Source organism: Botrytis deweyae (assembly GCF_014898535.1).
Source record: "Botrytis deweyae strain B1 chromosome Unknown BDEW_009, whole genome shotgun sequence".
Lineage (NCBI taxonomy): Eukaryota > Fungi > Ascomycota > Leotiomycetes > Helotiales > Sclerotiniaceae > Botrytis > Botrytis deweyae.
The window spans coordinates 709,442-731,802 of record NW_024066216.1 but is presented as its reverse complement, the minus strand read 5'-3'; the positions used below and the strand labels follow the sequence as shown (position 1 = coordinate 731,802).

Below are 22,361 nucleotides of genomic sequence, written 5' to 3'. Positions count from 1 at the left end.
AACAACACACTTTCGACTTTATTCCAACCACGCAAATACTGCCTGGTCCCCTATGAGGATTGTTGTAAGCGCTTTTGACTGACTTGAAGCAACAGGGGTCTTGCAAAACCATCTTGACGGCTATCGATTGCCAAAGATATCCTATTTTGATCGACTGCTAGGTGATAGAACAAGAGCATTTCAAAGAATTTGGCGCAAACATTTACGGTATGGCCAAGATCGATACTTTAAAAGTTGGATTTGACCAAGCAATACATCAACCTTACATCGGCTATATGTCCCAGTTACGGGAAACGTGTATATCATGATTCATAGTCAGAGTAAACTTCAAATCTGATACTTCATTTATCCAGTCAAATCGTACTTGAGATTTGAGGTCTGATCGGTTCCAGCATCACAAAGCGTCGTCCTTGACTAGATTTCCCTCATCAATCGCTTCCTGTGGGAAACTGGAATACTGCAATAATGACTATTCGCCCAAGAAATATCCATGCCTGCATTGAGAACACTTGTTTTCTTTCGCAGAATGAAAAGTAGAAGCGGGGTACAGCGGTGTAAGACGACAAGAGCGATCTAAACGAGCAAAAGTGTGGCGTCATTAAGTCCATCTGAAAAGACTGAACACGGCTTTTTTGAGCGATGTTTTCGTAATTGGGGGCTAGTAAGTGAGTTTGTATCTTAACCTAGGTACCTACTGACCCTGAGTTGTCAAACCGATGGGCAGGAGCCAAATGGGAAACCTACATTAGGAATCTTCAGTGGTGTTCATGAGTGGGAAAGTAAGTAAGATAAGAGTAAGAATAGTAGGAGGGAGCTGTAAAGATTTGCTGGATGGTTGTCCTAACAAAGTAGTCATATAGTTCTGGATTTTTCAAAAAGCCTACTTGGCATACGAGGAAGGAAGCCTCTAGCATTTTCCCAAAATTAGTTGTATTCATGACTATCGGGAGATAGACCCAATGTCCTATTCGGGGTTGATGATAAATCACGGACAATTCACATGAGTAGGCAAATTATAAATGTGGAAGAATGGAAGATTTTGTATGTATAGGTGCGAATTCACCGGGATTCATGCTTAAGTTGGTATGCTTTTGGGAACATAAGATGATGACTGAGACTGAATGACAGATAGGAAATGAGAAAATGGCATGGAGCACAACAGGGTTTTCAGACTGCCTGGAGGTGTAGGGTTTTGAACGTGAAGGGAGAGGCCCCATTTGAATTCGTGTCTATAATGTTTCCAAAAGCGTTGTGAACTGGTTTGGCCCTAAAATTCCTTGAACAATTCGGAGTGGCCACTCCCCAATGCAACTTTTGGTAAACAGACCGCCCGCGAACGCCATGAAAATCTTTTCCGAACCTTCACATATTCGGATTATTGGAGAGCGAGATCGGAACATCGTGGAGATCATAGGTAGCGGATAGGATGTCCGATGGGAGAATAATCATCACATGTAGCGCTTCGTGTGATGGTCAGAGATTTGCTTAAGGATCTTCATTTTTTAAAGAGCTTTTGCTATAATTCTGCAAAGCCCTTTGCTTGTGCTAACAAGCATTCCCATCCCAATGCAAAATGCCCAAACAAAACCATCCGCTTAAACCTCAGTAGTAACTCTGGCCTTGGCGTTGGTAACCTTAACACCAAGTGCCTTAGCGCGTGCAACAATCTCAACTCTCTTTCTCGATGAAACGGCGTGGGAGATCCTAATAATTGTTAGTGCCAGTTTTGATTTCGTCCTGGAATCGTTTGAACCTACTCTGCGGCGAAGGTCTTGTTGTGCATAAGGAGAAGCTCGACGTCGGATGTGTTGTTGACGAGGAAAGCCTTGTGGCCGGATGGCATCATGTGGCGGGTCTTCTTGTTGGAACCGAAACCAATCTATATCCTCATCAGCCCTGCTCAATTGAAACCCCTGCTGTGCATTGAATGCTCTCGAGTCCCAAGCCATATTGTTCGCGAGTATCATTTCAACCACAGCCAATTTCAGTTCCCACGTACCGATGGCATAACCATTTGTCCCTTGAAACGTCTTCGGACACGGTTATCAATACCCTTAGGCTTTCTCCAGCTTGCGTCGACACATTTGTAGGTATCGCTCTGATGTCTGTGGAAACGCTTGGTGCCTGTAACAAAAATGTCAATCAACCATTATTCGAAATCTTGTCCAGCCCTTGTCATTCGCAAAACTCAGTGCCGGCCATAACTCTTCATCGTTTCCAGGCTATGCAAGTCGAATGTCGAGGATCGATGAGGGGATTAAACGTACGCTTCTTGACGATAGGAACGTGCTTCTTAGCGGAAACCATCTAGAGAATCGTCAGCATAACGGATTTGAGGTAATTGCATCTCGCCAGGAGACATGGTAATAACAATACACACCTTGTCGTCGGGTTGTCGATTGTTTGTCGTTGGTTGATACAATCTCCAGCGAAATCTTTTTTGGTAGTCTCATAGTTTAAAGCCCACAGAAACTTAAGCGAATCTGCTTACCTGAGGCATTAAAGTTTTAGGGCTTCCATGCTGATCACGTGTTTATGACAACAATTTACGCATAGAGCTCCTAACGATGTAAATTGTATTTATTAATTGTAGTTTAGGATGTGGTCATTCAAAATCTAGATTATTCGAAATTTGGCATGTATAAAAACCCAAGATGGGATACTCAATCGGATCTAGTTATCAACAATCCTGCATTACATCGATAAATAACGGAATGGATGCATGCTGCAAAATGGAAACAGATCGCAGTTCTTCGAAGCAGTAAACCATTTCGATTCTAGAAAATGCAACATCTAAGTAATAATGCGGAAATATGGCACTTCATTATTGGGAATTCATTACAATGTTTGCTGGAACAAATCCTGGGACGCCATACCTTCCACGACTTCTTCTATCGCAGTCCCATTTACCGCTCTATTTCCCAAGTGGTCCACCCCAGAATGTGCTACCAGTCGGTAACTCGAATTTCATGACGCGCATAATACTAGTCTATGTCCAAAGGTTTACTGGGTAGCACATTGAGCACCTCCTTCATCATCTTCATCATCATCTTCCCACTCGCCACCAGCACGAGGGTCTCCAGAATTTGCACCGAACTAGTTTGCAAATTAGCATGTAAAGGAAATGAGAGTAAATCAATGATACTTACATCTTCAATGTCGGCATCTGAATCGTATTCCACCTCATCAATCTCCTCAGCCGTGATTGGCGGCTCAGGTTTAGGCAAGACTGATTGCAGAGTGGAGAATGTGGCAGCATCCTCTGTCCAACCATTCTGAGGAAATTCGATTTTTACAATCAGGTACAAATCACCCTTGGAGTCGCTTCTCTTCAAAGGCATACCTTCGCCCTCTATCTTCAAGATTTGCCCGGGCTCCAATACCTTTCCTTGAGGATGGTTTATCGAGATACCACGTCCGTCTAAATGTTTCAAGACCACTCTTGAAAATCCTGTGAGAGCTTCAGCTAAAGTGATGTTGAGCTCCGCAGAAAGATCATCGCCAGCTCGCTGGAAGATTTCGTGATCTTCTTCATCAAGAATGAAGACGATGTCACCAGGCGTTTGATCAGGTACCTGATCAGCCTCACCCTCCAAAACAATTCGCTCTCCGTCTCTAGCACCTCTGGGTATATATAATTCCAATGACTTTTGTTCCTTGGTGGTACGCTTTCCTTTGCACTTCTTACACTTGTCCTTCTCCCTATAGTTTGTACCAGCTCCTGAGCAAGTGTCGCACGTAACTCTTTCTTGGGTAACAAGTCCTGGTCCAACGCTTCTGAGGCCAAGTGTGACACCACTACCCTTACACCTGCCACAGGTTTCTGGCTTGGCCTTCTCCTTTCCTCCACTACCTTTGCAATGGCTGCAAATTACGTTTTTCTTGCTCGTAAACTTCACTGTCTTGCCCTTGTACAGGTCTTCGAGGGTGATTTTGTATGGCTGCTCTTCGTCCGCTCCCCTTCGTGGTTTTCGTGGGCCTCCAGGTCCCCCAAATCCAGGCGGCATACCTCCCATGCCACCCATACCTCCACCAAACATTTGCGCCAAAATATCATCCAAATCAACTCCGCCTGCTCCCATACCAGGTCGACTTCCATCAAATGCAGCCATGCCGTGAACGTCGTACATTTCCCTCTTCTCCTCATCAAAGAGAATTTCGTAGGCCTGGCTCACTGTCTTGAACTTCTCATCCGCTTCCTCTCTTTGGTCCTCCGCTACCTTGTCGGGATGATGCTGTAGCGCTGCCTATAAAAGTCAATGGGAGATCTCAATAAACTAAGTGCGGGGAATAACATACTTTGTGGTATGCTTTCTTAATCTCGGACTTTGTAGCATCTTTGCTTATACCTAGGATGGCTGTATTATGGATATTAGTATTTTGAGGTCAATGGCGTCATTTGATCAACTCGCCATAGAGATCCGTCTCCCCTGATGCGCCGTTGGTGGCCATATTGAAATTTCTCAAGAATTGATGGCGGGGAACTTTGATTGTTCAGCGAATCGTAGGATTTTGTGATTTCAAAATTGGCTGTCTTTCTATGCTTTTGAACAAACGAGAAAAACAAACCCTTAAGTAGATACAAATGTTATGTGCAAAACGACAAATAAGATTTGTACGAAAATGAAAGTGGTAAGGCTGAAGAGATAATGATGAAGACGGCTTTTCTATTATTTTTATCTTAGCGCCTTTCCAACTGGAAGAAGCTCGAGCCACCGAGGCCTCGGCGTATGTGGCTGAGAGAGAGTTTGTGGCTGTTGGTATTTTCCTGTCCTCCAATCAATCACAAAATCTTTTTGGTGTGCCGTCAAATATTGAACTGAATTCTTCAAGATTTATTACTTTTCATTTGTAGGATCACGATTTTCACAGTGAAATAAATTTGGAGATGAGGTTTCTTTCTGTGCCAGTGACAAGAAATACTGGCCAGAGATTATGGAAGAACAATGTTTGTTCCATATGTAAGAGATATGCCTCCACCCAAACAAATCAGTTTCCTCTGTCGGTAGCCTCGACCAAACTTCGTGCTGGCGGCCCTGTCAGAACTCGGTTTGCCCCATCCCCTACTGGGAATCTGCATTTGGGTTCTATGAGAACAGCACTCTTTAATTTTCTGCTTGCAAAGGCTACTGGTGGCCAATTTCTTTTGCGGATTGAAGACACGGATACGGTAAGTCAATTATAGAAAGCCTTTGCCAATAGGATCACACTAAATTAAGAAGGATAGAACCGTCCCTGGAGCCGAAGAGCGTCTATACAGAGATTTAGAATGGGCTGGTATCCAATGGGATGAAGGTATCATAGCTCGATATTGAATTCTTAGAATGAGTTAACTAAGAATTTTCAGGGCCAAAAGTTGGTGGACCATTTGCCCCATACAGGCAGGTACGTTGATGTCTTGTAGTTTCATGATATCAGAATGTAATACTGATATCAACAGTCAGAACGAAAAGCAATGTATTGGGAACACGCTCAAACACTGGTCGAGGCAGACTTAGGCTACAGATGTTTCTGCTCATCCAAAAGACTCCACGAACTACGGGTTTATCAGAGTAGCAAGGGCCTCCCACAGGCTTATGATGGAACTTGCAGACACATTCCAAAGGATCAATCTGATGAGAAGGCGTCGAGGGGAGAGTCTCACGTGATTAGAATGAAAGTTCCAGAACAATGGCCAGGCTTCCAGGATGAAGTTTATGGTAAAATCAGACCAACGTTGACTCGTAGTCCCCAATCGGAATTTAAGGAATTCCAAGATCCAATTATGGTAAAATCAGATGGATTTCCAACCTATCATTTGGCAAACGTTGTGGACGATCATTTCATGAAGATCACACATGTTGTTCGAGGATCGGTACGTAACTTCCATTCTCGTGACGAATTGGAGCTAATCATAGCTTCAAGGAATGGATTCCATCAACCCATATGCATGTTGCTATGTATAAGGCGTTTGGGTGGGAGCCACCCACCTTTGCACATGTTGGCCTCCTTTTGAATAAAGAGCGAAAGAAGCTTAGCAAACGAGATGGTGCTATTGATATCAAAACCTATCGAGATGCAGGGTATTTTCCAGAAACTATAACTAACTTTGTCGCTCTTCTTGGGTGGTCACACGATCGATCCTACGATGTAATGGGTATGCAAGAACTTATAGACAACGTATACATTTCTCCTTTCCAATACATAATGACAATCCACTAATTTAATATAGGCAAGCATGAAATATACCAGAGGTGACTCTGTGGTAACATTTGAAAAGCTTAACTTCATACAAAGAAAACACGCCGCAAGATATAAGGAATTACGACGATCAGATGAACCTATCCTGCCTTCTCAAGATCTCCTAGAACTAGCTGCAAAGCCAATCCTCAATCGTATGAAAACTCTTCCAGAATTTGAAGACTTGATCTTCTACAACTGTGAGAACAACGATGCCGCAAAGGAAAACTACATCCTCTCTATAATTAGCGCTGGAATCCAAAACTACACACTCCCCGAGACCTTTTACTCCAACCATAAATACTTTTTCGCAGCCCCCACAACTCTCGAACTTGAATCTAGAACCCCGCCCCACAAGCTCCACTCCGCTCCCGAGGGAGTAATTTACTCTGTCCCCTCCGACTTCACCAATTCCTTCGACGCTTTATCCTCCATTTCCCTTGAAAATTGGAACGCCCCTGAATTAAAAGGTTTTACGAACCTTGTCGTCGACCAAGGAGCCATGATGAGCACTGCTGAATTTACTGCTAGCGGAAAACCATACACCGAAGATGCTCAAAAAGTTATCAAGAAGAGTTGGATGAAACTCGTGCATGCGTATCTCAGGTGGGCAATTGCAGGAGGTCAGAGTGGACCGGATACGGCGGATATTATGGCGATCTTGGGAAGGGAGGAGTCCCTTAGACGGTTGGGCGTTGCGAAGGAGATTATGGAGGATCGTCTGGAGACACTTGAGAAAGCTGAAAGGGGCTCCGTTGCAGAAAATTAAAATGGTAGGTTGTTACATAGATAGTATGGCAAGGGCCTCAATTGTTTGGTTAAAGGTATAAAAAGTTTGAGGATGACTAGTCACGAGTGTTGTGGCCAAAAAAAATCGTGGTGAGAAATGTAGAATAGATCATATTGATGCCGTGTATCATAACTTCATACCTCCCCATTCTAAATTACTGTATCCGGTGTAGTTTTTAGACTTTAAAACGCCATCATAAACCCATGCGCCAAAGCAATGCTCACAAGAGCTTACGAAATGTCAGGTGTCCCCTAAATCCATTATTCCGCCGCTGGAACAGCTGGAACAATTTGAGCAGCAGGATCAGCTGCAGTCTTTGGCGCCGCGCCTAGCCCATTGAACAACTGCGCTTTGACCTCCCCAGCCTTCAGCCCTGTCATCTCTTCCCCAGCAATTTTGCTACTATCCTTAACAACCTTCACTAATTGTTGATCCATTCCCCTACTCAACGATGATCCGGCAGTTGTTCTTCCATTGCGACTAATACCGGAACTTGCTTGTCGGATCTTGGAGCTCAAATCAAGCATCTGCTTGCTGCTGTATTCGCGGTTGGTGAACAAAGGACTCTGACTCAATGTTTGAACCCAATATTTGTTCCACAATAATTCCAAAAGATGTGAATCTAACGAACTTTTGAAATGTGAGACTTCTAGAGAGTAGTATCTGCTGCTATGTGCGCCAAAATCTTCAATCTTCGCAAGGGGGATGGTTTGATATCCATCGCCGGATCCTGCATCCGTGGGCTTGTAATTATCGGGATAGGTTCTGAATGCACCGATTTCGACTTTTCCGGCAGAGATGGTGCGATCGGGATCAATAACTACAGCCAGGAAGGGGTCTGAGAACATTTGTTGCGTGGCTTGCGTTCCAACATCGATACCACTCAACCAACATCCATAGCCTGGATGACTGTGATACCATCCCACCGCATTCTCCAATTTGCCCTGGTCTCTACAGTGTTGTAGATACTCGACCATATATTCGTTTGCCTCATCCTGGGCATTGACTCGAGTCTCTGTTCCCTCGACGGGTAGACGGAATGCATCTGTGACAATGATAGTGTCGCCTGCGATTTTTCCTTGCATCAAACCCATGACTTCGATAGAACCACCTGACCGGGCGTGCATAACCATTTTCAAGAGGGCAACAGCGGAGATCCGGACGTTTTTGAAGTGGTGAGGATCGGTTTTCCAGGGCTTGGCATTTTGAATAGCTTTTTGTTCCTCGGGGTCGTAGGTGTAGAGCGCGTCGCGGTTGGGGTCCACGAGTTGGACATTGTTGTCAAGCTCTATAATTGATAAGGTCAGTTTCAGGAATGAGGTAGCGTGATAGGAGCATAGTGGGGGAGGAGGGGGGCAGGTGCAGTGGCAATGGCAATGGCAATTGCATAGATGAAGAGAGCTTCAAGGCTAGACAGTTACTTACCCCAGGTCTTGAAAGCAGTATCCATGATTGATGGATAAGTTTCAGTTGGGAGGAGTTTCAGTCAGAGGTATTTGGTTCTTGGTCGAGGTTGTTGTTTATGATGACTGAGAAGGCTTAAGGGTAGCCGTGTGATGTCGTTTCAAGTGATCTCTTGTCCTGATGATGCAGGGTGGAGGTTGGAGAGCTTGGATTATTTAAGGAATGTTAACTTTATTTCCTACTGTATTGCAGCCTTGTGAGCTTTGCTCGGTACTCCGATGGCGTATTCGAGGTATTCACCCTACCTACCGTGGTAAGCTCGATCTCTTTCCTTGGTTGAACCATAATCGCACACGGCCTCTAAAAAGGCGGGGGGTCTTTTTTTAGCCATCTGCGCTAAGGAATAATAAATCCTTGCTTATCTAATTATATTTGATAATTTCTGTATTCCAACCAATCATATACCGCATTTGCCAATTTAATGTTTATTTCGATGAGACTATCCCTCTAGCAACAATTCTCCAGCCTCAATTTTACTAAGCGTAAATACAAACTTCCCGGTTCTACCAAACTATTTCCATTTCTTCCATGCGAATCATTTCTCGATCTTCCAGACCAACAGACCAACGAACCAACGAACCACTCAACTTTTATACAAAGCACAACTACGTACACATAAGAAGTGTGCACCCACAAGAAATCTTTAACCTGGTAATGAGAATTGAAGAGGAAAATTCCTCAAGATTTGGTTGGTTTCGTGGTCGCAACAAGAATACCGGTAGAACGAGGGATCATCATATTGAGGAGCTGAGCTGAGCATTGTTCAATTGTTTCCAAATTCGAATTCTCCACTCTCAATACAGTTCCTCCCTCCCTCTCCACTTCTACGAGACAGGAATTCTCTCCACGGTCCACAACCCACAATCATCCATTTTACCTCATAATTGAACTTCTCCTTTCTTCAATCAGGGGCTTCCAGCCATCTCTTTTTATTCAAGCTGCTTCCCCCGCCGAAGTAAGGTGCCTTCGCATAGGAGTGGCTTGTATTACAAAATGGATACTAGCTACTTATCGTCGCAGGTCTCGACGATCATAGATCAGCTTCATGGCTTGTTCGATGAAATTGGTGTTCCGTCGCGGGAACGAGAGACTCGAGAATCAGAGGTATGTAGTGTTTACTTGGCTTGGAAAGAAGAAAGTAGTGAAACCTAACATTTTTAGTTATTCGTTGCCCTCTCCGAGACCTTACACAACCAAGTACGGTTGGTCGCGGACGAGAAAAATGACTTGACAGAAGAAGCTCGCCGTATTATCACAACAATTAAGCAGATGGAAGCTTCCCTCGATGATGATAAAGATCACCATGAGTATGAGCCCGAAGATGAGGACCTCCAAATTACTTATCCCTTGATGCAATGTCTACAAGGATTAAAAGAAAAACATCTTCATATATCAAAGATACATAGAGAGAGATTTGAACAAGTCAAGAGTAAGTTTTAAGTTTTCCTTCAATTTGACACTAGGCTGTACTGACACATAGTAGAACTTGTTCAAGCTCTTGAGTCATACTCATCCCATTTAGAGCCATCTTTCATTAAAATCGAACTCCCACCCACATCTTTGAACGCGAGTATTCCTCCCACATTCGACCTTTCAAATAACTATGTTAGCGATCTCGATGATGAATTCACCCGCGTTTACGAAGAGTATACCCGCCGTGTCGCACTAGTAAAAGCTACTGCGGAAAATATCATTCAACTATGGGCTGAACTTGGCACGCCACAGGCTCAGACCGACAGCGCAATTGTTAAATACTATCGCGATGCGCCAGAGCAACTTGGTTTACACGAAGATGATATCTCCAGATTGCGCATGAAGCAAAGCAAATTGGTAGATGAGAAGAAGAGTCGAGAGAAGCGCTTGAGAGATCTTCGTACTACAGTCGAAGCTTTGTGGGCAAAGCTGGGCATCGACGAGTTTGAACAGAAACGATTTTTGAACGGCAACCGAGGGTTTGGCCTACGACAGATTAACGAATTCGAAGATGAATTATCAAGATTGAATGAGCTCAAGAGACAAAATCTACATCTATTTGTTGAGGATGCCCGATACAAATTACAAGAGCTGTGGGATGGTCTGTTCTTTTCTGAGGAAGAGATGCTCGAGTTCACTCCCGCATTCTCAGATGTCTACAGTGATGCTCTTTTGGAGGCTCACGAACAGGAAATCGGCCGTCTTGAGGTCCTTAAAGAACAACGCGCACCCACTTTAGCTCTCATCGAGGAACATCGATCACTTGTCAAAGACAGAGATGATCTTCAAGCATCATCACAAGATGCAAGTCGTTTGATGATGCGTGGCCAAAAGGGCGAAAAGCGTGATCCAACACGTTTGTTGCGTGAGGAAAAGATGAGAAAGAGAATCGCTAAAGACTTACCAAAGATTGCAGCAAAACTGAGAACTGTTCTAGAGGAGTGGGAGGAAGAATATGGTCGTCCTTTTATGGTACACGGTGAACGATACCTTGATGAATTGGAAGTTTCTGAAGCCAAATCTGCTCCAGGGCCGCGTTCAAAAACACCAGCAGGACCACCTCCAAGTACCATGAAGCCCCCTCCAAAAACTGTTGTCAAGGCTGGAACATTGGGTCGCTCTAACAGCGCACCAAGACCTGCTCCACCAAATAGATCTGGTGCCAAAACACCCACCGCAGGAGGAACAATCAGGAGACATCAATCTTCTGCTTCAGTATCCGCAGCGAGTGGTGTAAAATCACCTTCTAGGCTCCCAAATCGTATACCTTTGTCAAGTCTTAAGCTTCCCAACTCTCCAGAGCGCGATCGACGAACTGGATCTATGCGTCCCGAATCAAGACAAGCGACTAGCACTATCCGGGGCAAGATGGGTCCACCACCATCAAGAGCTCCACCCCCAAAGATGCGTGAGCTATTTGAACCACCACCACCTTCGGCTCCTCCAACTCAAACATACTATCATCGCGATGAGAGCTTTAACTCTTCAACTGGCAGTGTCCGACCAGTCTCTCCCGATGATGTTTTCGAAGCACCACCAACAAAGGCTAAGGAAAGACCTCAGTCGTATCAGGACTTGAGAGCATCAATGCGATCAAATTTCGGCCAATCATTAACTTATGGATCTGCGCCACCCGCTAGCAGCCGTCAACTTTCTACTACATCTAGCTCCGCAAATACCGGCTCTGGCTCTGAGAACTGGGAAACCTATGGAGATGTATCTGAGACTGAGCCAGAAGAAGACTCAAATGAGGATTATTTCGCGAAACTTCGGGCTGCTAGAGCAAATCGATATACTCCAGATGATGAAGCTCCTCCATTCCGTGGTAGTGCTACTATAAATAGTAGTATGATGAAGAAAAAGGGTTATCCACTTTACAAAGGACCTGCTGGGCAAGTTCTTAGTAACGATCGATTGTGCACGCGAATTGTTTCTGGAAGTGAAGCTAACTGGACTGATGAAGATGCTTTTTAAGTGAACAACGTGTTAAACACAAAATGCGGTTGGCGTTCGTGGGTTCCTTCAATTGAACTATAAGTCTTTACTCTCTTGTCGTTAACGGTTTCAATTGGCCTAGACAGATTTCATTTCTTGTACTTTTTCTTCTTTCAAGCAAGCATAGGATATTTTTCTGGTACGACTGTCATGCTTCGTGTATGATTGGAACGGCCTATTTTCTCTCTTCTACTGATTTTGTCTTTCAAACATACCATCTTGTGCTTTCTTTGCAGCAAAATTCCCTTTTTGTAATAGGTCTGGGAGGGGTTGTGTAGGAGTAAAAGGGAGGGATGGATAAGTGAGAGATGGGTGGAATGGCCTTGGCTTGGGTGGATGGGTGGGACTGGGGGATGTATCAGGCGTTTTTCTATGATTCACACATATTCTATGAGATGAGTGGATGTGGATGTCGAGGTCTTGTCATGTAACTAAATATCAAATATGAAATGAGATATCACATGAACGTTTTCATTTGGGGGTGGTTTTAGTGTGAATGCGAATGTGAAATGTTCGGGGTTTCTTTTCTCGTGTTGGAGACTTTTCGAAACCTATGTGAATATCTCGCGTGTCAGTATTATGTATATGTATGCACTATGTATATCGATTATATCTATTTTCTACGTATGATATTCTCCTCGAGCTCTCTTCGCCACTCTCTTTCCAAAGTGGAATGATGTATGGGTTTGATTTAATTCTCTCGCTTCCTTACCTGAGGTAGATAAATAGATAGATGGGCAGGTAGGTAGGTATTCCGGGAAGCTTTTCCTTGGAGAAGAGAGGAGAAAGATGTGGGTGTGAATTCTTCTGATCTCAATACCGCTTCTCCCCCTTTCTCTCCACCTCTATATGTGATGTGATATACAGTATTCTTTTTTTGATTCCCTCTTGTCTTGTACTCCTGAGTTTTGAGGCCCCGTGGGAGATTATGTATATGGGATATTTGAATTTTCATGTTTGGTGTTGGATGGTAGATGCTTAACATGTTTAATGCTTTGTGTAGATGAGACGTGCGATTTCGTGAGGATGGAAGATCTTGCTGTGTGTTAATACTGAGGTGGTTTCAATAGTACTATTTTGTGGGTTTCAAATCACAGTGGAATAGGATGTACAAATTTTCTGATGTGTTCATAATTTTCATTATGGTTCAGTAATCAAATATTCAATAATGCAATAACCCCTATTAGCATTTCCCGAATGCGGATACCAGTATCTCAATCGAATTTCCCAACTCCAGATATATAACCCCTCGAAAATCCAACGAACCCCTGAATTCAATTTACAAATCGCCTAAACCAAATACGGAGCCTCATCCACTTTCTTCTCGTTTTTCCAGGAATCGCGGATCCATCTCCAGCTCAGGAGATACGGTGAGCATGCGCCGAGTTCCTTTCTGATTTCTCTCAGTCGCTCTTGTTTATCGTCCGAGAAGAAAATATGCGTAACGCCTTCTTCCCTGACTTTTCTTTTGATGTCGATATCATCTCCCTCCACAATCTTCCCACTCGCGATCCGGAAATGTTCAAACTCGATCCGCACATTTAGATCCATGTCGAACGTCATTAATTCCCCGACCACAAAAATTGCCTTGCAGCCCCAAAACATGCTCCCCTTGAATTCCGTCATATCCACGCCTTGCTTCATCAGCATATCTTGTAGATATGTCGTGAGGGTTTTGCCTTCAACTCTGGCCATTTTTTCTATGATTCCTTTGTATTCCAGCGGTCCCACGTCCCGGTAATATGGATCGCCATGTTCATCTGAGTTTGCTTCGATCTCTTCTTTGTCTTCGTCTCTGCAATATAACATGTGGATCATCTCGAATGGAATTATGAATCTAGATGTTCTGCCCTGTTCAGCATCTGATTCTCTTTGCGCAACTGCGTGTAATACCCACTGCGGTTTAACGATGCTAGTTTTCTTGGTGTTCATCAAGGCAGCGACTTTAACCACGCGTTTATCGGCTATGACGATTATCTCTTCTTTAGCGGTAGGAGATTGAAAGATATTACCTCCATTTTCCTTGATGATTTTTTCGACTTCCACCTTGGATTTCTTAGAAGGATGAATCATCTCGCTTAACACGCAGAAGTTGAGTCCCTTAAATACATCTGTGTTTGGTCCCACATATTCTGTGTTTCCAACATTTTCTGTGCCAGCGATAATATGTTCTCTCTTGACTCGCTTCGAACCTCTTTTCTTCTTGTCGACTTTGAATTCGTCTTCTTTCCCCTTCTCAACTTTGGCTTTTATTTCCATGAATTCTTCAATTGAAAGTGCACTTTTCCAATCTTTATCTGGACGTAACCGTTTGAAACGCGGAAATCTTAATGTGTAGTTTGTGCGGAATGAGTCGGATATGCCTACTGATGCAGCTTTGACTTCTACGACTATTGAATCGTCTGCTTTGATCCATACATCTGGTCGTTCTTTCTCTTGATGAGAGCCGGCTAGTTCTATGAATTCTGTAGGTGGGGATTTGATGTCCCATTTATGCCATTTTCCGTCGGTTTGATGGCGGATAGCGGCATAGTCATCTGCATTAAATCCACCGCCTACTTTGAAGAAAGAAAAACATTTCATAGGGTTTGCTCCTGTTCTGTGACTTAGTTTTCGTTTGTAAATTGGAAAAAAGGGAGCAACCATACCAGTTTTGATTTGTTTCTCGTTGACACGCAAACCGCATAAGAATGACGATAAATTTCCTCCTCGATGACCTGATCCATAATATCCACCAATGATGATGCAATCCAAAGATTCCCCAAACCCAGTCATATATTCAGGTTTAACTTTCATCCAATCATCATTTCGACTATTTAGTCTATACATTGATCGTGGATTCTTCAACACTAGTCCTTCAGAGCCCTCAGCCACGATTTTCCGCAAAGCTGGATCAATTTCAGAAGCTGATTTGGCGGACTTGAAATCGTGTTTTTCAATTCGTCCTTCAACATTGTGAACCGCTGCCTCCAATGCGTTCCGTCTATCCCTCAAAGTGTGTTTCGTGATATTATCGCCATTCAGGTATAAGCAGTCGAATACTTTGAATACTGGCCTAGCAGCTGTAGCAGAGAATGGATCTTTTCCTCCTGATATTGCGGCTGTCTTCAAAGTACCAAATGCCACAATCTTATTCGTAATTGGATCCCATGTGATCATCTCGCCATCCAATATAATACTAGTTACTCTTGGATCGAAAGCCTTTTTCATATGTCTTGTCAGTGCTGCATTGTCGTCTTCGAAACTATTTCCATATAGATATGTATAATCTTTGCCCTTTCGAGACCACCATGTAAATTGGCGACCTCCTGGCATATCATCATTTTCTTCCATATGCATTTGGATTCTTTCGCCATCTAATTTCTCTTCGATCCAAAATTCAATCTCGTTATTCTTGCCCTTGGTATCTTGAGGACACATTTTCTCAACCATTTTGTCAAATGAAGGTGCCATAAATTGTGCAAGTTGAGGTTGGAAACACGATCCCAATTCCACACCTGTCTCATCAGCTTCTAAAGTGACATTAGGATCCGTAAGTTCCCAACAAACTCTTCGGAGACTAGAAGAGACATTAAATAACGCCTCTCCATCTGGATGCCAAAGCTATAGGAATAAATCAGTAATATTACGGAAACATTAGACATCGACTTACATTGAGAAACGTCTTTTCCGAAGCCCCAATCTTCATCTGCCGAAGAATCATTCTAATTAACCAAACCAACTCAGCCGGACTCATTCTCTGATAAAATTCTCGAAAGATAGGCAATTGATTTTCTTCCTTTTGGGCCAAAGCAAGTTTGTCAAGCATCTCATTAACTTCCCCAATACTCATATTTCCAACCTTCTGTCTCATTGGTCTTTTCGATAAAACCTCATAACACCTTCCCGGAAAATCTCCCGAATTGGCACTTGGGGGACCTCGCGCCGGAAGTTTCCAATTCATAAGATTATACCCATCATCCGAATCTTTGGACAGATTCAAAAGCTTGATAATGAGCTTTGCAACCGAAGCTTCTTTCAATCCATACATAGCTCTATCGCGATCTTTTTCAGGGATGATCAAGCGTAAAGCAGGGAAGAAATCATCGCCTACTTGGTCGCGCCATCGCGACATAAATCGGATGATGATATTTCTTCGTATTTCATGAGGAGAAAGATTATTAGGTCCATGTGGTCCTAATTTTTTGCGTGCAGTGGCTGGACCCGGCTTTTTATTCTTGTTGGCTTCAAGAGGATCGAAGAGTGATTGGAATAATTCATGGAATGGTAATGTTTTTCCATGATTATGAGGACGGTTTGGATATCTTATCTTCTATTAGATTTTGATCATATCTAGATGAATTGAATTGTTCAACTTACTTGTCGTTAAGCTCCTCTTTACTAATGGTGCTATGAGCATACTGACGTTCATCATCAGCTATAGCCTCAGCGTCAGGCCGTTTGTTTTTATTCTGTTGACTCGAAGACATGATTCATGATGTTGAGAATAATCAACTCTGAAATGATTGAAAGTTGATGCTTAAGAAGACCTTTTCGATACTCAATGCTTACGGTTGCCTAGCTAAGCGCGAAATTGACAGGCTGTCACGTGAATGTTGTCGTACTTTGCGTATGGCTACTTCTGTACATAAATAGTCTTATTATTAGGCCGTGGGTGCCAATCTTTACTCATAAAATGTCTACAACATTCACTATGATCTCTATTAGAAGGTTTGTACAGCTTCTCGACTCAATATCCGTATTTGCTATTTTTATTATGAACTTGCAACCCGCTAACCTTACTTTGTCATACACTTGCTTGGAAAATCCTTCTCAATGTGGTACAAAAAAATATGGGTTGGTTTACAAGTGTAGAAAATACGTGTCGGAGCTTACAAGTGAATGAAAGATTCATGAAGACTACCTAGGTACATAGCTACTTAGTGATAGAGTCAAATGAATACTCGCTGTACTGCTTCTAAACTAGGACGTTTGCATCTGTATCCTGAGGACATGGGCAATAGATACGTGAAGTCAAGCCATCTAGACTAGTATTCGTGGGAAGTGATTCCAGATACTAATTCCAGATATCTGATATCTATTATCCTATACATCCATAACATTCACATCAGGATTAAAGTTCTCACTTCATAGCTGAATGAGATCATGGCGCCCGGGCTGCTGATATAATAAAATACAAAGGTTCTTGAGAATGAGATTTTTTTACTATGCATGCGTCAAACACTCGACCTTCTTCCTTTTCCTCAGCGATAGTATTAGACTTGAGGATCGAATCCTGTTAAGTTTCAATATACAATACCATATTTCATCGCGATCCTTCGTACTTTGTCGGTTTCTATGGAGTGCAATCACCTCGTCATTCCCGCGAAGACACCTCGCATTTCGGTTTCATAGATGCGTACAGTGTAAGTGTGCCTCTCCATTGAGAGGAAGATGAGTAAAATCATCGGTTCATTGTCTGCATTTTATTAAACAAACAAAGTACATTGTATATTCTTGCAACGCGATACCCTTTAGTGTCCGTTAATGTGCTTTACAAACCAACCACAAGGAGATGTTATACCTTATGTGAATTCGGCTGCGATAAGTTTATTTTTCCAGAAAAGAGTGTCGTATATCTTGGTCTATATATCTTGTTGCAGGACTGTACAACATGTCATGGAATAAATAAATTGAAATCTATGATGAAATCCCATATTAACTCGCCGATGCCACTAGGATGTATTGGTGAAACGATCAGATATATGATCTAAACATCAACAAATATAATGCGTGTAACAAAAAAAAAGACAAAAAAAAAAGTGAGCAAGCACTTCACATCATCTCCAAGCCCCTCGATTCTGCATGAAATCCCCAGACCTCGCCCTTCCCGCACCACTGAAGCCTCCACCCATCCCTCCACCGCCCCAATCCAACACCACGCCTTGAAACCCTAAATACCATCTCCAAAAACACCCAATAAAATATAACTCCATACTCTAATCTCTCTAAAAGCGTCACAAACAAGCGGAAAATACGTGTATCCGTATCCGAAGTTCCTACAAGCTTTCCGCTGCCGGCATCAACACGGTATGTACATCTCCTCGAGACGAATACGCGAGAATTAGCGGGTCCACAAGTCTACCTCATCCACGACCATCAATCATTATTCATTGAATCAAACAGCTGTTCGGTCCAACGAAACTTCTTTGTAGACGAATATTATTGTGCCTCGATGCTAATTGTGAAAGACTAATCAAGCTTGAAATAGAATTCAGATGTATGAAGGCAGCCCTAGTAATATCAAAGATCCAGAAAAACCCCAGATAACCCCCAAAGTAAAAATTGAAAACGATACATCTCTTCCGGAATCTGCAAACTAGAAGTATCTGGACATTGAAGAAAATAAAAAGTCGTTATGGGTGATTGAGGGGAATTGCGCCGCGTATAAATACTCCATAGAATGAGGAAAATCATGAGACGGAAGAGGGTTTCTCCCGAGTAGGGTTTATATGAAAAGCGTTGAGACGCATTATATATACACGTACGATATGTATACTATATTATATTTCGACTCCAGGCATAAGCATCTATGTATATGAGTACGCGCGCCTGCTATCAGGGAAGAGAAATAAATCCATCTCAACTATTCAAAGCTACACTTACGCGTTCAAGTACCCCCAAAATGCATGGTAACTTATACACACACAAGAGTAAATACCCCCCCCCCTCCCCCCCCCCCTCCCCCCAAAAAAGCCAAGTCTCCTAGCCCAACCCATCTCCCTCCAAACACCATATCACTCGCTAAGCTTTCCATCCTCGTCATCCTACATCCTATCCTCTCTCCCATCAACAACCTACAACAACACACCTACACCCGTCTCCAACCAGCCAACCACTCACCCATCTCTTCGACAACTCAACCGACGACGTTACCTCGCCATGGCACTGTGCATTTACCAAACCGTTCCCGACGCACCCCTCCGTTTTCCAAATCCTCTGGAACGGCGAGTCCCTTAACCCCGTACAATATTCCACCATGCCGTTGCAATCGCCAACAGATCAGATCCCTTAACGTATTGAAACGACCATGTGTTCCAGTCTCAAAATACCAGTATCAGGTACTTATATAAACTTGACGATTTCCAAGAAATATTAAGAGACTACTGCGATAATATTGTGTCCCAACTTGTATTCATGTTCAAGCGGACATTCCGCCCGGTTGCGATTGCGATATCGATTATAATGAGTAATATTTGACGTTGTTGGTGATGGCTTGTAATATTGCCAAGATGGATAGGAGTTCTGTGAATGGTTTTGCTGGGATAATTCTACTCGGGTGTGTTTATCGTTGAGATGAGAGGATGGGAATTTGGAGAGGGGGCTGGGGAGTTAGAGCACATAATATAAAAATATACACATTATATCCTTCAATACAATATCAATAAACCCCTTTTTTCCATACCCCCCAAAAAACATAAAATTAACATCTAACAAAACCACCATTCCGAACAACCCAGATAATACAAACCTACTCCACTCCATCTCCTCCAACACAACACAACCATCCAATCAGATCCGATCCCATCCGATCAAATTTCCCACCCTCTCTGCCTCTCTAGGTAGCCACACCAAGCACTCAAAAAAAAAAAAAAACATAGCCATCTCAATTTCTCAAATTCTCAATCTCGCCAGCAATCCATCATATCCCCATATTCCCATATCCCCGCATCTCCAAACAAGTACGATTTGCGACTTCGGGAAGCTATGGTAATATCTGGATTCATATTTCTTTAACCCTTTCGGCTAATGTTGTATATCTACCTATGTACTACCTAGGTAGGTATACGTAAACTGGGAATTACTATTCTCGGAGTGGGAGGATATATTCGCACCACATTTCATAAGTATATATGTTCTTTCGAAGAGCAATTATGTTGATACTTGTACGTGGTTGTCTTTGTAACCCTCGAGTTCGAATTCTTTGAGTGAGTTTGCAGAGCTAAAATTGAATCGTTCAAATTATTTAGTAGAGGTATATTGTTGCCTTCTCATGTTTTGATTCGCGTTACTATCCTCATTATGTGTATACAACAATATTTATACTTTTACACCGAGATATGGGCAAAATCAAGAGTTGAATGAAGACTTGAGAGCTCAACCAAAAGGCGACATATATCACGTGAAAGATCATCACGAGGACATTCTTCAACGTCAGTTGTTCATCTGCTCTAAGCCCCCAACCTTTACACATCTCTGATTGGCAATACCAGTCTGCACACAGCTTAATCACGACGACCATCCCCCATTCTCCCAAATGGTAAGCCGACCAGTTCACGAGGACCTTTCGAACCCCAGATTCTCGCACTAAGTCGGTCCTAGCCGATCCACGAGATAAGCAATGCGAGGATCTTGGCATGTCAGTACCGACACGATCGTGAAATGCCTTATCTGCCAATTGCCATCTCTTCTTGATCCTGTATAGAGACTGGAGATGCGGACTGCGGAATGTAACCAAAGAGGTTTCTGGTGCGACACAGGAAAATGAGCTATCACGTTCTTCTGGGCATACTGGACCATCACACCTGGGCAGAAATGCAACGATCGTCGATTTGCACATTATATTTCCGACGAGGCGAGATGCGAAGATAATTTTTGAAATGTCATGCTTCTTCGAGAACAAATGAGGAAGTTCGAAGTTGCTTGGTACCTGGAAAGTGGATCATCTTGGACATTTTCTGTCCTATCATATCTTATTGATAACAGTATTCCCTAAGCATACACTTGCATGAGCCTCTTCAGCTCTTTTGGCGTTTTGGGACGGAAAGGATGAATGTGATATCGTGGGGAAGAAGGGAAAAGTCTGACAGGCCATTTGTTGTAAGCAGAACATTTTTGATTACTTTGATTGCTCTAAATTTTCCAAGGGTAATCCATGGGGAAGTGAGTCAGAAAGCTCTGCTGATCCCAACTTAAGCCTTTTTCAAAAGACCCTTGGTTTTTGCATGTTTGTGGGCTCGTGGAGTCGTGGGTTTGTATCTTGACGGAAATGAAAACCATGCGACAGGATTGTATTTGGGAGTTGTAACTTGTGAGGCTATCCTTAGTCGAATTTGTATGAGATGTGGAGAATCTCAAGTTTCCCCGTACAGGATGCCGGAAAATCAGCATCTTTATCCTTGATACTACAAGGGTTATAACTTTCTTAACTGCGATTTAATCATGTAACTGCAAAACTTTGGAAGCTGCTTGAAAATTTTAAATCAAATACAAACAAGGGCAAGGAAAGATATCTTTCCAAAATCAGACCATATCCCCAAAATAATCAAAGAGAAAAAAAAACTGTCAAGAAAAAGGGACCTCGGTCGGAAATGATTGATTGATGATTGAACTTTTGTTGAATTTCAATTTCGGGTAATTATTTCGTGCAGTAAAAAAAACTCTACGCCCAACAGGCGCGACAACCTAACCATGAAAATGATGAAACAAATAAAAGATCAGAAAAAAATCAACATAGCGGATCAGTTTGACTGACGTGGCCAAAGAGTTTTCTCGTGATAGGGAAGGAAACAATCAAAATGCAGATAAAAGACATTTTGATGAAGCATGAAGGATTTCATGACCCACAGGACCACATTGAACCAAAAAAATCGTCCAAACGCCCAAGAACCCAAGAACCCAAGATGCACCAATGTCAGTTACCAATACACCAATGTATCAATGTACATGATGTTCCTAGGTAGGTATCCATCCGGCAATTTCGTTGTCGCGGCAGCACAGCATTCAATTTCACTTCAGCTCATACAACAGGAAGGTGGATCTAGGGCGAGGTTGACTCCTTCTCTTTCTGCGTATTCTGTACCGTAGTACAGTAGTGAGAAATCAATTGATAGGACAATAAATGGCTTGGTACGAACACAGATACAACAGGATGGATGAACACCTCCAAAGTGGTTACCGGCTGAGATTTGAGTGAGATTGAATAGATTGATATTCATATCCATATGCACAGTGCACACCCATCCACCTCCAAGCTGTGTATCCGGACTTCCGGCCAAGTTCATGAATAAGAATGATGCAGTTAGTATCACACACCTCGTAGTGCGTCCCTATGTATAGGAGAGGAGTAGCGAGGAAGGAGGTAACATATGAAGTACAGACTAAGTACATACTTAGGCAGGTGCTGTAGGACATAACGTAACTTTTATTTCTCTCAAAGGACGAGCTGAGCCAAAGAAGAAGAAGAAGAAGAAGAAGAAGAAGATTACTATGTATCCAAAGAGAAGGTCGTTTCATCACAGACTCACATCACAGTACACAGTACAAGACGAATAACTCGACGACGACACGCACGCATGGAAAAACAATGAGCATATAATCAATCATGTGATTCTGAATGATATAATAATGATGCTGATTAAATTCTTAGGCGAATGTAGGA

General features: G+C 42.8%; 6 protein-coding genes across 6 annotated transcripts; 2 read left to right on the top strand and 4 right to left on the bottom strand.

Moving 5' to 3' along the window:
* Window positions 1–1,000: 1,000 nt before the first annotated feature.
* On the bottom strand, window positions 1,001–2,500 carry EAE98_004840 (uncharacterized protein; the record flags this gene model as incomplete). Its single annotated transcript, XM_038952461.1, has 6 exons — window positions 1,001–1,704; window positions 1,758–1,879; window positions 2,000–2,124; window positions 2,268–2,307; window positions 2,379–2,435; window positions 2,492–2,500. 6 exons carry the CDS (start codon window positions 2,498–2,500, stop codon window positions 1,596–1,598), a joined length of 462 nt encoding a protein of 153 aa, XP_038811111.1. The 3' UTR covers window positions 1,001–1,595.
* Window positions 2,501–3,003: 503 nt separating this feature from the next.
* Window positions 3,004–4,452, bottom strand: EAE98_004839 (uncharacterized protein; the record flags this gene model as incomplete). Its single annotated transcript, XM_038952460.1, has 4 exons — window positions 3,004–3,096; window positions 3,150–4,247; window positions 4,300–4,342; window positions 4,409–4,452. The coding sequence occupies 4 exons, from the start codon at window positions 4,450–4,452 to the stop codon at window positions 3,004–3,006; spliced, it is 1,278 nt and encodes a 425-aa protein (XP_038811110.1).
* A 436-nt stretch (window positions 4,453–4,888) lies between these two features.
* EAE98_004838 (uncharacterized protein) lies at window positions 4,889–6,988 on the top strand (the record flags this gene model as incomplete). The annotated part of the gene is made up of 6 exons (XM_038952459.1): window positions 4,889–5,170; window positions 5,223–5,295; window positions 5,348–5,385; window positions 5,441–5,854; window positions 5,905–6,159; window positions 6,212–6,988. 6 exons carry the CDS (start codon window positions 4,889–4,891, stop codon window positions 6,986–6,988), a joined length of 1,839 nt encoding a protein of 612 aa, XP_038811109.1.
* Window positions 6,989–7,269: 281 nt separating this feature from the next.
* On the bottom strand, window positions 7,270–8,459 carry EAE98_004837 (uncharacterized protein; the record flags this gene model as incomplete). Its single annotated transcript, XM_038952458.1, has 2 exons — window positions 7,270–8,297; window positions 8,435–8,459. 2 exons carry the CDS (start codon window positions 8,457–8,459, stop codon window positions 7,270–7,272), a joined length of 1,053 nt encoding a protein of 350 aa, XP_038811108.1.
* A 1,007-nt stretch (window positions 8,460–9,466) lies between these two features.
* EAE98_004836 (uncharacterized protein) lies at window positions 9,467–11,920 on the top strand (the record flags this gene model as incomplete). Its single annotated transcript, XM_038952457.1, has 3 exons — window positions 9,467–9,577; window positions 9,635–9,902; window positions 9,957–11,920. 3 exons carry the CDS (start codon window positions 9,467–9,469, stop codon window positions 11,918–11,920), a joined length of 2,343 nt encoding a protein of 780 aa, XP_038811107.1.
* A 1,311-nt stretch (window positions 11,921–13,231) lies between these two features.
* Window positions 13,232–16,410, bottom strand: EAE98_004835 (uncharacterized protein; the record flags this gene model as incomplete). Its single annotated transcript, XM_038952456.1, has 4 exons — window positions 13,232–14,535; window positions 14,590–15,544; window positions 15,594–16,245; window positions 16,301–16,410. 4 exons carry the CDS (start codon window positions 16,408–16,410, stop codon window positions 13,232–13,234), a joined length of 3,021 nt encoding a protein of 1,006 aa, XP_038811106.1.
* Between the last annotated feature and the right edge of the window lie 5,951 nt (window positions 16,411–22,361).